A 13,806-nucleotide genomic window follows, 5' to 3' on the forward strand; every position below is an offset into this window, starting at 1 on the left:
CCTGACCTCACAACGTGCAAGGCTGGCCTCTCAGAGAACACTGGCTGACGTGTAACAAAACAGACTGTCACACGTCCAACAGCTGCTCTGCAATATTTCACAAACGATTTTAAAGGAACTGTTAGGTAAAAAATTTGATTCACATATCTCAGCTTCATTCATCAGCTGCATGATGGACTGTCTATCATTTCATTTATGGTAATAGCTGTTGTTGCATTTCGAAATTAAGTAAAGAGCTGAATGAAATACCAGTAGTTTGCAATGAAAAATATGGGTCACTGTGAGTTCGCATTTGGCGCTTATTATATCATACATTGCCGTATATGAAATGCGGCTAACATGCTGAATTATTCTTCAAACTTCAGAGGAAATCTGTATGTGTCTCCACTTACACATGCCAGCAATGAAGCCAAAATGAGATATTTACCTCATAAATGGTTTGAGATACCGAAACAAGAGTTTGCCACATGATAACACACAAAGAGGAGGGTATTTTGTCATGTGGTTAAGGTGCTAAACATCCTTATCTACTGCCTTATGCAAATATTTTCGATTTTTTCAGTGGAATGTTGTAGCTTTTTTAGGCCATCGATAGCAGGCGAAATGAGAATTGCTATATGTTATGCAACAGCATAAGTGAAACATTACACGTTTATTTTTTGTACTGAGAATGCGCTTTTTCATAAACTAATGACCTATCTTGCCCCAGTTGCTAATATAATTACGCACTGTTTCGTGTTTCTGTCACAATTTCAACTGCATTAGAATGTTAGTGATTTGAATCATTGTAAACCCTGCTGTGTTTTGGCAAACGAAGCAAATTTTAGCATGGCAACAAGAGAAGTTAGGTTTTACTCAAAACTCGTCATTGATTACATTTCTCTGAAGAAAACAAAGAAGAGTAAGAAGTCTACGGAACATAAATTGCTACTTCTTATGAAACTTCAGCGGAATCCTATACTTCTGTGAATTTTTAATAACGAATGACTGGAACTGAAATTTGTGAAAGGGTTTTACTTCTACAGTATATCTCAGTGATCTGATAAATATGTATATCTCAGTGATCTAATAAATATGGAGACAGTTCAGATAACGTAGTACATGTCCTTTTAGTTCCTATTCCTAAACAGATTGAAGGACTGTACTGTTTAATCTCAAATATCTTTTAGTTTTTCAGTGATATTGATCATCTGTTTACGACTTGATGGGTAGTTGACAGGATTCTGCAAATTTAATTATTTCCATGTTTCCAGATCATTTGGATGTAGAAATAAAGTCCTTAGTAAGTTTCAGTCCCAGTTGTCTACTGGGCTATAGGAGAAGTAGCAATTTATTTTCCTCTTTTTTCTGAGAAACATCATCAGTGACAAGTTTTGGATAATATTTAACTTCTCTTGTTGCTATGTTTAAATTTACTTTTTTTTTGCCAAACACAGCAGAGCTTACAACATTAATCTCACTAACATTCTAAAGCAGTTGAAAGTGTGATAGAATCTTAAAACAATGTAATATTAAACTACCAACTGAGGACGACACAGGTCAATGTTTTATGAGAAAGCCTGTTCTTGGTATAAAAATAAAAATGTAATTTCTTCACTTACGTTATTGCAAAACCCACACCAATTTTCGTTCCCAAGCTATACATGCCCTAAAAAATACATTACTCTGTTGAAAAATATTGTAGTTACTTGCATATCATGGCAGATAAGTCAGTTTTGGTTACCAACCACATGTCAGAACAGTTTCCTCTTTACATGCTATCATTAGCAAAATCTCCTTTTGATATCTTCTCAAACCCTTATGAGAAACACTGGGAAATTATGAATATTTTATTCTCACTTTACTGTTGACAAGCGTGAGTGGATCTGATAGCTCTGAACACAATCAATTTTCTCGAGACTGGAGATAAATTTTGGTTTTCTCCAAAGTTTAAAGAATAATTCAATATGTTATTTACATTTTTTACACAGCGATGTATGATCTAACATGCACCAAACGCAGACTCATAGTAATCCCTATTTTTCATTGCAAACTATTCGAATTTCATGCAGTAGTTTATTTAATTTCGAAATATCACAAGAACTATTAGTATTAAGGAAATGATAGGCAGTTCATAATGAGGAAGACGGATGAAGCTATGAGATTTGAGGAAATCATTTTTTTTAACCAAATGCTTATAAAGCCGTTTGAGAAAGACTGCAGAGAGCCATCTGGCTCACACTTCCATTGACACAGTCTAGTGAGCTTGCTACCAGTCACATTGAGTATCATACTGTGTGAGAGGTTTGGTATGCAAGCTAGCATTCTCCCTCCATGCTAGCCATCAGCCAAGCATGCAACTTAGCAAAATTACAGGGAATCTTGCTCTGTGTGAGATTGACTTTACAGTTACAACGGGATAGACTGATCTACGTGTAGTTTCGGTCATGGGGCTATTTCCTTGCTTAGAATAATATTTTGTCTTTAAGCCCCATATAAATTATCACAAGTCTGAAAAGATGTTGTATTTTATTGCTCTTGGAAACATACTTGCTTTGATATATCATACTTGGTGTGTAATGTCTTTAATATAGTTTCACATGCATTTATTGTATGGGTAAGTATTACACAAAACAATTAACATTATTCCCCTGTAGAATATTCCTGTGTTTATTTCCATCTATTTGAGGCAGCCTCATATCACAGTACCTTATTTTTTTGTTGTATATATGTAATTGATGTCTGTAGAAACACCACTGTTGCTTCCTGCGTGAGAGCTGTGTTTTATTTATTTGCTATGTCTTGAATGAAGCTAGTGTCATCGTATTATAATTTTTTACATGCTGTATGACCAGATCTCGCATTCTCTTGTTTGATTATGCTTGAGCTTGCTTGCGGTCGTACATTTCGAGTGATCTGGTATGCATAATTATATTTTTTTCTATGCTTTGTTTTGTCTCAGAGAAAAGAGCACCCAGTCTTTCTTTAGAAACACAATTTATTATTTGCGGTGAGAAGCTGATGCGTATTTTTTGAGCACTATGTTTTTATTTGTTCTGAATTAATTTAATGGAAAATTTTGCCTGTATTTATCTCCTGTTTGATTATGCTTGAGCTTGCTTGTGGTCGTATATTTCGAGTGATCTGGTATACATAATTAAATTTTTTTCTATGCTTTGTTAGGTCTCAGAGAAAAAAGCACACCGTCTTTCTTTAGAAACACAATTTATTATTTGCAGAGAGAAGCCAATGCGTATTTTTTTGGGCACTATGTTTTTATTTGATCTGAACTAATTTAATGGAAAATTTTGCCTGTATTTATCTCCTGTATTCCATAGTGTGTCATGCAAGGAAGACATTATTTGTTTATTTATTTTGTGAAACACCAGTCTGTTTTCTGTTGCCTCAATCGATGCTGTTGTTCTGTATATCTTCGCTTTTGTGAGCCCAGAACACATTAAATATATTATTTTAAGTTTTACACGTGTTTTATTGTTTATAGTTTCTCAGTTTTAGTTAATAGACGAGTAGAAATATATCTATAGTATTTGCACATTTTATTGTGTTTAGTACCCTTAGCATATGCAATATATGCATATTTGTAATTAGTATAGAAAATTTTTTGTTGTTGTATACAAACGCTTTTGTTTGTTGAATTTCTGTTCGCACGCATGTCATCTGTATTTGTAACGAGCACGGAAATAAAAGATACATTGCCTATACGAGAGCCGCATCGCTTTATTTGACCGCACCCGAACGACCCGATTTGACCGTTCCCAGTCGCTTCCCTTGCCCGCGCCCTAAACCGGCGGCGGTAACTTTTCGCGAGAGACGGCACGCGGGTGTGGGCCCGCTAATTGCAGATCGAGAACCTGGAGGACCTGCTGAAGGAGAAGGACAACCAGGTGGACATGGCGCGCGCGCGCCTCACGGCGATGCAGGCGCACCACTGCTCTTCTGAGGGCGCGCTGTCCAGTCTGGAGGAGGCCATCGGCGACAAGGAGAAGCAGATGCAGCAGCTGCGCGAGCAGCGGGACCGCGCCGAGCAGGAGAAGGCCGAGGAGCGCGAGCTGCACGAGCGCGAGCTGGCCGAGTACAAGATGAAGCTGCACGCGCTCGAGAGCGAGGTGGAGAAGCTGGGCGCGCGGCTGGAGCGCGCGCAGGCCGAGAAGGACCGGCTGGAGGCTAAGCTGGAGAGCTCGCAGTCCGAGCTGGGCAAGTCGAAGGCGGAGCTGGACAAAGCGGCGAGCGAGGCGGGCCGCAGCGGCGCCGACTGGGAGGCGGCCAAGCAGCGGCTGGCGCGCCTCGAGCTGGAGAACGAGCGCCTGCGCCACGACCTGGAGCGCTCGCAGGCCACGTTCGGCCGCAGCACGCTCACCACCTCGCAGGAGCTGGACCGCGTGCAGGAGAAGGCGGAGAAGGCGGCGGCGGAGCTGCGGCGCGCGCAGGCCGAGCTGCGCGTCACGCAGGCCGACAACGAGCGCGCGCGCGCCGAGGCGGCCGCGCTGCAGGAGAAGGTGGAGAAGTCGCAGGGCGAGGTGTACCGGCTCAAGGCGCGCCTCGAGAACGCGCAGGCCGAGCGCGAGAGCCTGCGCGACGAGTACGAGCGCGCGCAGCAGGCGGCCGCGCGCCTGCACGCCGAGCGCGACAAGTCGTCCGCCGAGCTGGAGAAGGCGCGCGAGGAGCTGGAGCGCTCGCAGGCCACGCTGGGCAAGGCGCAGCTGCAGCAGGACAAGCTGCAGAACGCGCTCGACAAGGTGCAGACCGACCTGGACAAGTTGCAGGAGCGCTTCGACAAGTCCCAGGCCGAGGTGCGCCGGGTGAGTACCACTACTCCGTTGCGGGGCTGAGCACAGCACGTGCACCCTTCCCTGCCTCACCTCACTTTACCTGTCCTCTAATCCTCATAATGGAGGACCGTGCAACAAAACTACACTCGTAAGCCGTTCGAAATGTGGTGTTTAAGCAGGAGAGCTTCTGTAAAGTTTGGAAGGTAGGAGACGAGATACTGGCAGAAGTAAAGCTGTGAGTACCGGGCGTGAGCCGTGCTTCGGTAGCTCAGTTGGTAGAGCACTTGCCTGCGAAAGGCAAAGTTACCGAGTTCGAGTCTCGGTCGGGCACACAGTTTTAATCCGCCAGGAAGTTTCATATCAGCGCACACTCCGTTGCAAAGTGAAAATCTCATTCTGGAAATATCACCTAGGCTGTGGCTAAGCTGTGTCTCCGCAATATCCTTTCTTTCAGGAGTGCTAGTTCTGCAAGGTTCGCAGGAGAGCTTCTGTAAAGTTTGGAAGGTAGGAAACGAGATACTGGCAGAAGTAAAGCTGTGAGGACCGGGCGTGAGTCGTGCTTCGGTAGCTCAGATGGTAGAGCACTTGCCTGCGAAATGCAAAGGTCCCGACTTCGAGTCTCGGTCGGGCACACAGATTTAATATGCCAGGAAGTTTCATGTGGTGTTTAATTTTTTGTTTTCCCATTGTATGATGATTTTGAACTACTGTGAAATATTCTGATTAACGGGCAATCTCAGGCAGTCATCAAGGGTGTGAGTATTGCAACGAATCAGTTTCATAAAATACCACCATAAGTGGATGGCACTGCATGACAGAATGTTAGGAAAGTTCTCAAAACCGTTCCAAAATCATTTTAAAAAGTTGGCCAAGAGCGAGTAGGACTTGCACAAGTACAATAAGGATTCTGTACAAACTTAATTAGGAATATCTGTATTGACAGTACATCCATTTTGACAACTGAGCTTCTCGACAATTTGTCTCTGTTATCGACATTATTGTTGTTGTTGTGGTCTTCAGTCCAGAGACTGGTTTGAAGCAGCTCTCCATGCTACTCCACCCTGTGCAAGCTTCTTTATCTCCCAGTACCTACTGCAACCTACATCCTTCTGAATCTGTTTAGTGTATTCATCTCCTGGTCTCCCTCTACGATTTTTACCCTCCACGGCATTAATACTCACAAATTATCACTTCCGTGGATTCCGAGACTTTTGACAATGTTTTACTTTCACATTTGAAGACGGATGACAAATGACAAAAAGAGATATTTTTTCGTGTGATATGATTAAAAATTAACAATTATCTGATTTTTCCATTACTTCTGCTGTGAAACTTTTTTTTCATATTTTACAATTAGATGTTAAGAGGAAGTATCCCGTGGGTTTTTATTAGTGAGTTTGAAAAATATCAAACTTTTGACGTAAATGATTGTATCTTCAGATAGCATTGACCTAGAAGATTCACTTTATTACGTAGCCAGTATGTCATAGAAACGCGCCGTTTTTGCCACAGCCCGGTAATTCCGTAGGTGTTATTTAGATTATCAGGCTCAGATCATTTAACTGGAATCCAAGCCCTCCAAAAATAGAGATACCTGAGTAATTCAACTTGATACATGTACTCATTCCTGAGAAAAAGGGTTTTGAACTGACAGACAGACAGAGACACAGACAGGTGGACAACTAAGTGATCCTGTAAAGGTTCCGAGTGATCCTGTAAAGGTTCCGTTTTTACCGACTGAATTATTGGTCGATAAAAATGAACCTAACGATCAGGTGCAGAGGAACACACAATGTTTACAGCGCACTGGGTCATCCTCTGATGACAGCGTCATTGGGTATAGTATGGAGCCGTATGCCTCTTCCAGCTATTGTCAGGTTTCCAAATCTTGGAACTGCTTCTTCTCAGTCAAGTATATTCTCAACTGACCTCAAAAAGTTCACTGAACTTCATTCAGTCCTCCCTGCCGGAAAACGAATTTAAGTTCTTCAGCTGGCAGTCAGACTTCTGACAACTCAGGTACAGAAGCAGCCAAACAATTATTTGTATTAAAAGTAGGGAAGATAATACACATTACGCAGAAATCGAGAGAATTATAAATGCACCACATCAGATTTTACAATGGAGGTGGAGGAAATCAGCCACAGCTTTGTTAAAAGAACTGTCAGATACTCTCGTGATCATTTCACTCACTAGGAGCAACTACAGAAAAGTAAATCAAGATGGCCATGCAGAGATTTGAACCTTACTCCTAAAATATATGAGTCTGACCGCAGTGTCTGTAATTACTGAGCGAACACATTTTTAAAAACTTTTTTTTAAAAATTATAGTGTCATGGGACATTATCCTGGCCAGCTACTATTTTCTGAGTTAGTTCTTTATTCATCCATACATTGCCTGTGCAATAATACAGTACTGTCAGCTGAATACGACAAGAATACAGTAAAGTGAACTTACAAATAGAATTAAATACACCGAAGCAGAATGGATGGAATCAGTGGAAGTGAAGTAAGTCAGATGCAGTGACATAAAATAACATTAGTGAAATCCTCTCAGGACTGGTGAATAATTATTTCGTAACATGTGCAATTTTGTATGAGACGGGATTTGAAACCAGATTTCCTGCTTGCAGGTTTGGATTTGAACAATGACCTGGTGCAATTTTTCTTACTGTACAACAAATTCAAAAGTTAATTCATTCATATAGACAGACATTTCGTTTACCAACAAAATACCTTTTCAGTGCTGCAGTAGAACGAATATTTCTATACCTAGATCACAAAATTGACACTCCAACAAATTTGTTGTATAGGTGTTTAATAAGGTTTTGTATGTTTTGTACAAAGCTCTTTTTTTATATCCGCATTTCTTAAACAATTTCGCCTATGCTGTTAATATTACACACTGGAGGAGTACGGATCATATGCAGATCTGATCATTCAGATTAAGATTTTCTGTGGTTTCCCTAAATCAATTATTGTGATTGCCAGGATTGTCCCCCTGAAAAGAACAGAACCGATTTTCTTACTCATCCTTATAATATCTTAGATTGCGCTCTGTCACAATTGACTTTGTTGGCAATGGGACGGTAAACCCTAATCGCGAAAACCCTAATATTTCGTCGTTACACTATTCGCTCATCCGTAACCATAGACCCACTGTACACATTTCATGTGCAACATACGCATGACTGAGATCGGAATCACAGGTAATACAAGGATACTGTTCTTACCAGAATAACCATAACTGGAGCACTGACATCGAGCTATGAAGCTGTTGGTTGCTGATAGGTCTCCATAGGTATATGCAGCCATACACTGCTTCCTAGAATTGTTGAAGGATGCATAGTGGAAGATTCACACATCAGAACTGATGATCAAGATCTTTCCGCATATATTTAGAAGAATACACGGATATATGACTGCAAGGGATTGGGTCTGAAGTCTTCGTTGCCCTCTTCCACCCATATGCAGGCAATTGTCGCCATGTTGGCAAGGAGTTTGATTTGCAAGAATAGATTTTTTAATAAAAATGGCCAATAGTACATTCCACTCATATTAATGGTCGTATAAAATGCCTATAAATTATTGCTCCTACAAATGCTCCTATAAAATTCCTAAACCAATAATTATATCTGCACTGTCTTATATTTTTCCAGTAAATACTGCAGAATCTTTCTTGACGTTTCATACCAAGCGCTGACACCACATATTGACTTCGGCTCGTCCTGTGACATAGTAAATATAACTTCAAGGAGAAGGCCTCATATGCAGTCGAGCCGCAGTACCATCAGCTAGATTCAAGTCTTTTCGAACCAAACACGCTTGTTAGCATGGGAGCATACACCATCCATCTGCTCAGAAGCATATTATGTTACACAGTTATTTACTGACCACATACGAATCTATTTACAATCTAGTTTATTTGTTCGCCACAGACACCAGCGTCACTTGGGTATTCACTGTCCACGGCGGTTATTTGTGGTGTCATTAGTCTACTCCCGACTTTCGTTCAGCCACAGAAGCACGTGTTCGCATTAACCACTTACTTTACCCATGACTGCAACGAGAAAAATACTCAAGACTCCCTGTCAGTAAAAATCTCTTCTTCACCAGCTCACAACGCAAAGCATGCGGCACCCTTAGTATACCTCACGATAATAATCTGACTCAGAAGATTTTGTGATACATTTTCCCTCCAAAAACACTTCTACATTCACATATCCGCGCTAACATTCGTACAGCCTTTCAGAACACCCTTTGCCAAAGAGTACTTTAAGGTTTTATATTGTACTTTGAATAATTTCCTCAGAGTTCCTGGAAGCATTGTCTCTTCAGTTTGAATTTTCGCCGCTTTAACAGTTTGAAATAGCGAAGTGCAAGGTCACAGGATTAGAGTAGATGTTCTAGGGCAGCAACATTGTTTGACAGATATGTTGGGATGTGGTCTCGCAGAAAAATCCGACTGTTTTCCGTTTATTTTCATAGATATTTCCTTCTGATAGCTTCTCGTGCGCGACGAAAGATGTACACATGAAGTTCGTTAATCACAGCTTATTCTTCTAGTATGACTTTATTGTGAGAGGCATCTCCTTTTCTCCAAGTGTAGTATATACTTCCTTGACGTTCTTTTCTTCTATTCACGAGTCTCACGTTTTACATTGGGCTGCAAATGAAATATCGTGTTCCGTCAATAGTCTGGACAATTATCAAAAAATCTGCCATTACGTTGAGAATGGTTGCCATTGACATTCGAGCTTCCTTCTGTTGAAAGGACAGTTTTCTCGGAAGAACGTCAAAACAATTCACATATGTTGAAAACACCGTACTGAAACCTGTGAAACGTCCTTTATGAATGACCGACTTCAGATAGAGTGATCTCAGGATACAGAGGAATGCGCCAGATGTTTCCATCAAAATATGCGGATGGCCACACCAGGACGCCTTCGACTCATAGTGCTAATCGAACACTACGAAATTTTTTCATTTCCGTGCTTCCTCAGTCTTTTTTTTCTAATAGAGACAATAGACTCAATCAAAATACTGAAAAACAAAGTTCCAGGAAGAGATGGCATAACAGCTGAATTATTTCAGAAGGGAGGAATAAAAATTGCAAAACAAATACACTAACTTATTACGAACATCTGGAATGAAGAAATAATGCCAGAGGATTGGACAGAAGCGATAATAATACTAATAAAAAGGGCGACAAACAACAAAGCTGAAACTACAGAGGCATCTCATTAATTAGCACCGTCTGTTAAGTGTTCTCCAAGATCCTCTAGAAAAAATTAGAACCATATTTAAAAGAGATAATAAATGGGTAACAAGCGGGATTTACGAGGAATCGTTCAACTACTGATCAGATATTCATACTGAAAGAAGCCATATCTAAATATTGGGAGTATAACAAAAGAATGGCAATGCTGTTTGTTGATTTTAAGAAAGCCTATGACAGTATACCCAGAGATAAGTTGTGGGAGAAAATGCAGAGATTCGGAATACCGAAGAAGATTATAAATCTTGTGAAAGCGACATTGAAAGGTTCGAAAGGGGTAGTGAAAATGGATGGAGAATATTCCAAGGCGTTTGACATAAAACACGAGACAGGCACGCAGATGGAATATCACCCCGCTTGTTCAACATTGTACTAGAGGAAGCGCAGGACGCATCAAGTGAAGCAGAAGAGGGAATTAAAACAGGAACAAAAATAAATGTACTGGCCTTTGCAGATGATGTAGCACTAGGCGTTGAAAATCCGGATGATCTTAAAATACTGGCGAAAGGACTCTTTCAAAAAGCAAAGGAAGATGGATTAGAAGTAAATGATGAGACAACAAAATTTATGAGAGTAGAAAAAAATTGCAGATCGAAAAGACGGAAAACTCTGCAGATCGATAACCACTTGTTTGAAGAAGTACATGAGTTTAAATATCTGGGCGTAGTAGTAAACAATAAAAACGATGAGAAGCAAGAAACAGAGGCAAGGATCAAAGCTGCTTCCCGAGCGTCATACTCACTCAACAAACTACTGTCATCTAAAATTTTCTCAAGAGGAACCAAAGTAAGACTATATAAAACCATAATCAGACCAATATGGGGCAGAAATATAGAGAACAGAGACAAAGATAAAAGTTTTTGAAAATAAAATCCTGCGAAAGATATTTGGACCAACCTGTGAGGGAGGGGAATGGCGAAGAAGAAGGGCAGAAATATAGAGAACAGAGACAAAGATAAAAGTTTTTGAAAATAAAATCCTGCGAAAGATATTTGGACCAACCTGTGAGGGAGGGGAATGGCGAAGAAGAAAGAAGAGAGAGCTATACAATGAACCAGATATAGTTGCAGAAGCCAAGACAAAAAGACTAAGGTGGGCCGGCCACGTCTATAGAAGAGAGCAAGGATCTTTACTGAGAGAAGTCGCAGAGAATAAACGGGAAGGACGAAGACCTCAAGGCAGGCTGAAAATGAGATGGAGAGACCAGATTGCCAAAGATCTCCATGTACTGGGAGCAAGGAAAGAAGATGCCGAAACAGAATACTGAGGAAGAAGCTACTTGACGAGGCCAAAAACCTACTTCGACATGTGGGGCCAGGAGAGTAAGAGTAAGGTGTGTGGAGTCTCCGACTGTGATTTCAGTAGCACTGTATTCGTTTGTTCGCATGCCACTTTTTAACTGATATTTCGCTTTCGATGTTGCACAAAGTACCGACTACGGCCCCATTTACGTGACTGATGGTAACTGTGCTTCAAAGTCTGTGACTTACGCTCCTTTCCTGCTAGTGGTGCTAATCCGAGAAATATTATATTCATGTCGACAATAGTTCAGCCGACATTTGCTCATTGCTTCACATTTTTTTCCCTCCACGACATACACGAAAAACTACCTATACCATTGCTCCATTTGACTAACGTACATTTCCCGAAATGCCAGTGTCACTAACTGCCTGGACAACCTAGTGAGGACAATTGGATAGCTACCTGAAGGTGAGCAGCGGCTCTCGCATGAAAAGCCGATATTAACTGTCGATGTCATTATTTAACGACTGCAACGTCGGTGTGCTAACTATATGACACTCCACACTGCCGTCCAACGACAAAAAATTCGGGCTATAAACCGACGACGTGTTGGCATCGCTGTGTCTTATTTTTTTTTTTTTAAATAGCTGTGTTTTCGATGAAAAAGTGTGCCTACAGTTCCCTCGTAACACTGAGTGAAGGTACATATTGCATGACCATTAACACACATTATTCTATGGTCAAAATACTCTCTTGCTGTGCATCTACGTTTTCAAAATTGAAGCACTTTAGAACAAATTTGGCTATCGCTCATTTGATGTTAAAAATTCTCACGTGTAGTAAGGGCTACCCATTTTCATAATGGTAATGATTCTCCCATTATTACAGGGACTGTCCGTGAGTGTTTTCATGGTTTCCATCGATTGTTTATGGTCTGGCTCCTGTTTAAACAATCTGTACTTCTCAGAAGAATTCTTCATTCTAATTGGATCACTGTCATTGTGTAGCGTTTTCAAAGCAAGTAATTTGTCCGTTTTCAAAGCAAGTAATTTGTCCTACAGCTTCCAGCTGTAAGGAATAGCCCAGTTTCATGCAGCGTTCTTATACGTTTTATAGTACAATAGTTAGAAAATGGTTCTGCATAAAGCAACCGTACTTTTAACTCAGTAAAAAAAAGCTACACGTGTTGTAGAGCGAGTGGTGCAGGGATTAAGGAAGTGGAATCATATCAATTATTAATAGGACTCAAATCCCCACCAGCCATCTAGATTAAGGTTTTCCGCAGTTTCCCTCAACCTATTGCAGTGAATGCCGGAATCGTTCCCATAAAAAGGTCAAGGACTATTTTCTGCTCTATCCGTGTCGAATTTGAGCTCGAAGTCCAGTTCTAATGAACTCGCCGTCATTCTTTAATTTTCCTTTCTTTTTTGCTACGTGTTTGATCCAAACACTGGAATTTTTGCAGAAGTTCTGTACGACATAAGACCTCGATCATTTGGAACATATAACTTACCATCAGCCAATCAATACGCGTATGTTGTGCAAGAATGATGAACATCTGATATTCAGACAGGGGGATTAAATAATGAAGTACATGTTGCGACGCAACCTGACAACACCATTTGTGTGTGTGTGTTAAAAATATGGGCTACCTTTTCACGCCCACGTTGCTTTATATTGCAGCGTCTGTTGGGAGGCGCTGTATAGGCCCGTTCCACATCGTGCAGAATATACTTGCATCGTGCTACGTATAGAAGATTGTTAGGATTTTCGGAGGAATATTTTGGTTAGTCTTGCAACAAGTATGACGTTTTTTGACCATTGTAGATAAGCTCCACTCACCAGTCACCCGAATGGAACAATAGTAAACTGATCCTATACCTCCTAAAGTTACCAAGTTATCAATATCCCTCATACATTGAAGACGTGCTGTGATCAGTCTGGATAAATATTCATAAATGATTATAACGAGTTATAGAGTGCTAATAGTGACATTTATTTTGCAGCTCCAGATGGAAAAGGAAAAGCAGAACTACGATTTTGAAAACGTACAGTCGCAGCTCGATAAGGCACTAGGCCAAGCGACAAGACTGCAGAAGGAGCGAGAGGCGGTCCAGCTGGAGGTCGACCGGTTAAGGGACAAGTATGAGAAAGCTCAGGTACACTACCTCCGTTAAATTTACTAGCTTTTTACCCGCGGCTTCGCTCGCATGTATGTCACATACATTGCAAACATCTCCCCCTCCACTCTCTATCTCCTCCTCCCCCGTCTCTGTCCATATCCTCCTACGCCCTTTCGCTGTCCATCTCCTCCTTTCACCACATCTTTGTCCCTCTCCCCCTCATCCTCTTCAATCTCTCTGGCCATCACGTCACCCCGCTTCTCTCTGTCCATCCCATGCCCTCCCCTCTCTCTGTCCATCTTCTCCTCCCCTCGTCTTTTTCCACCTCCTCTTCCACCATCTCCGTCCATCCCTTCCTCCCTCCCTCTCTCCACCTCATCAACCCCATCCATCT

The 13,806-nt window shown here is 41.3% G+C and overlaps 1 protein-coding gene across 3 annotated transcripts in view; it reads left to right on the forward strand.

Moving 5' to 3' along the window:
• The window catches only part of LOC126191061 (centrosome-associated protein CEP250-like), a 462,550-nt gene that overhangs the window by 319,115 nt on the left and 129,629 nt on the right, over positions 1-13,806 (forward strand). For all 3 annotated transcript variants that reach the window (XM_049931777.1, XM_049931775.1, XM_049931778.1), the window contains exons 7-8: positions 3,843-4,799; positions 13,296-13,448. In XM_049931777.1, the coding sequence (XP_049787734.1) occupies positions 3,843-4,799; positions 13,296-13,448 (1,110 nt within the window). The remainder of the gene's footprint in view (positions 1-3,842; positions 4,800-13,295; positions 13,449-13,806) is intronic.

Source organism: Schistocerca cancellata, chromosome 6 (assembly GCF_023864275.1).
Source record: "Schistocerca cancellata isolate TAMUIC-IGC-003103 chromosome 6, iqSchCanc2.1, whole genome shotgun sequence".
Classification (NCBI taxonomy): domain Eukaryota; kingdom Metazoa; phylum Arthropoda; class Insecta; order Orthoptera; family Acrididae; genus Schistocerca; species Schistocerca cancellata.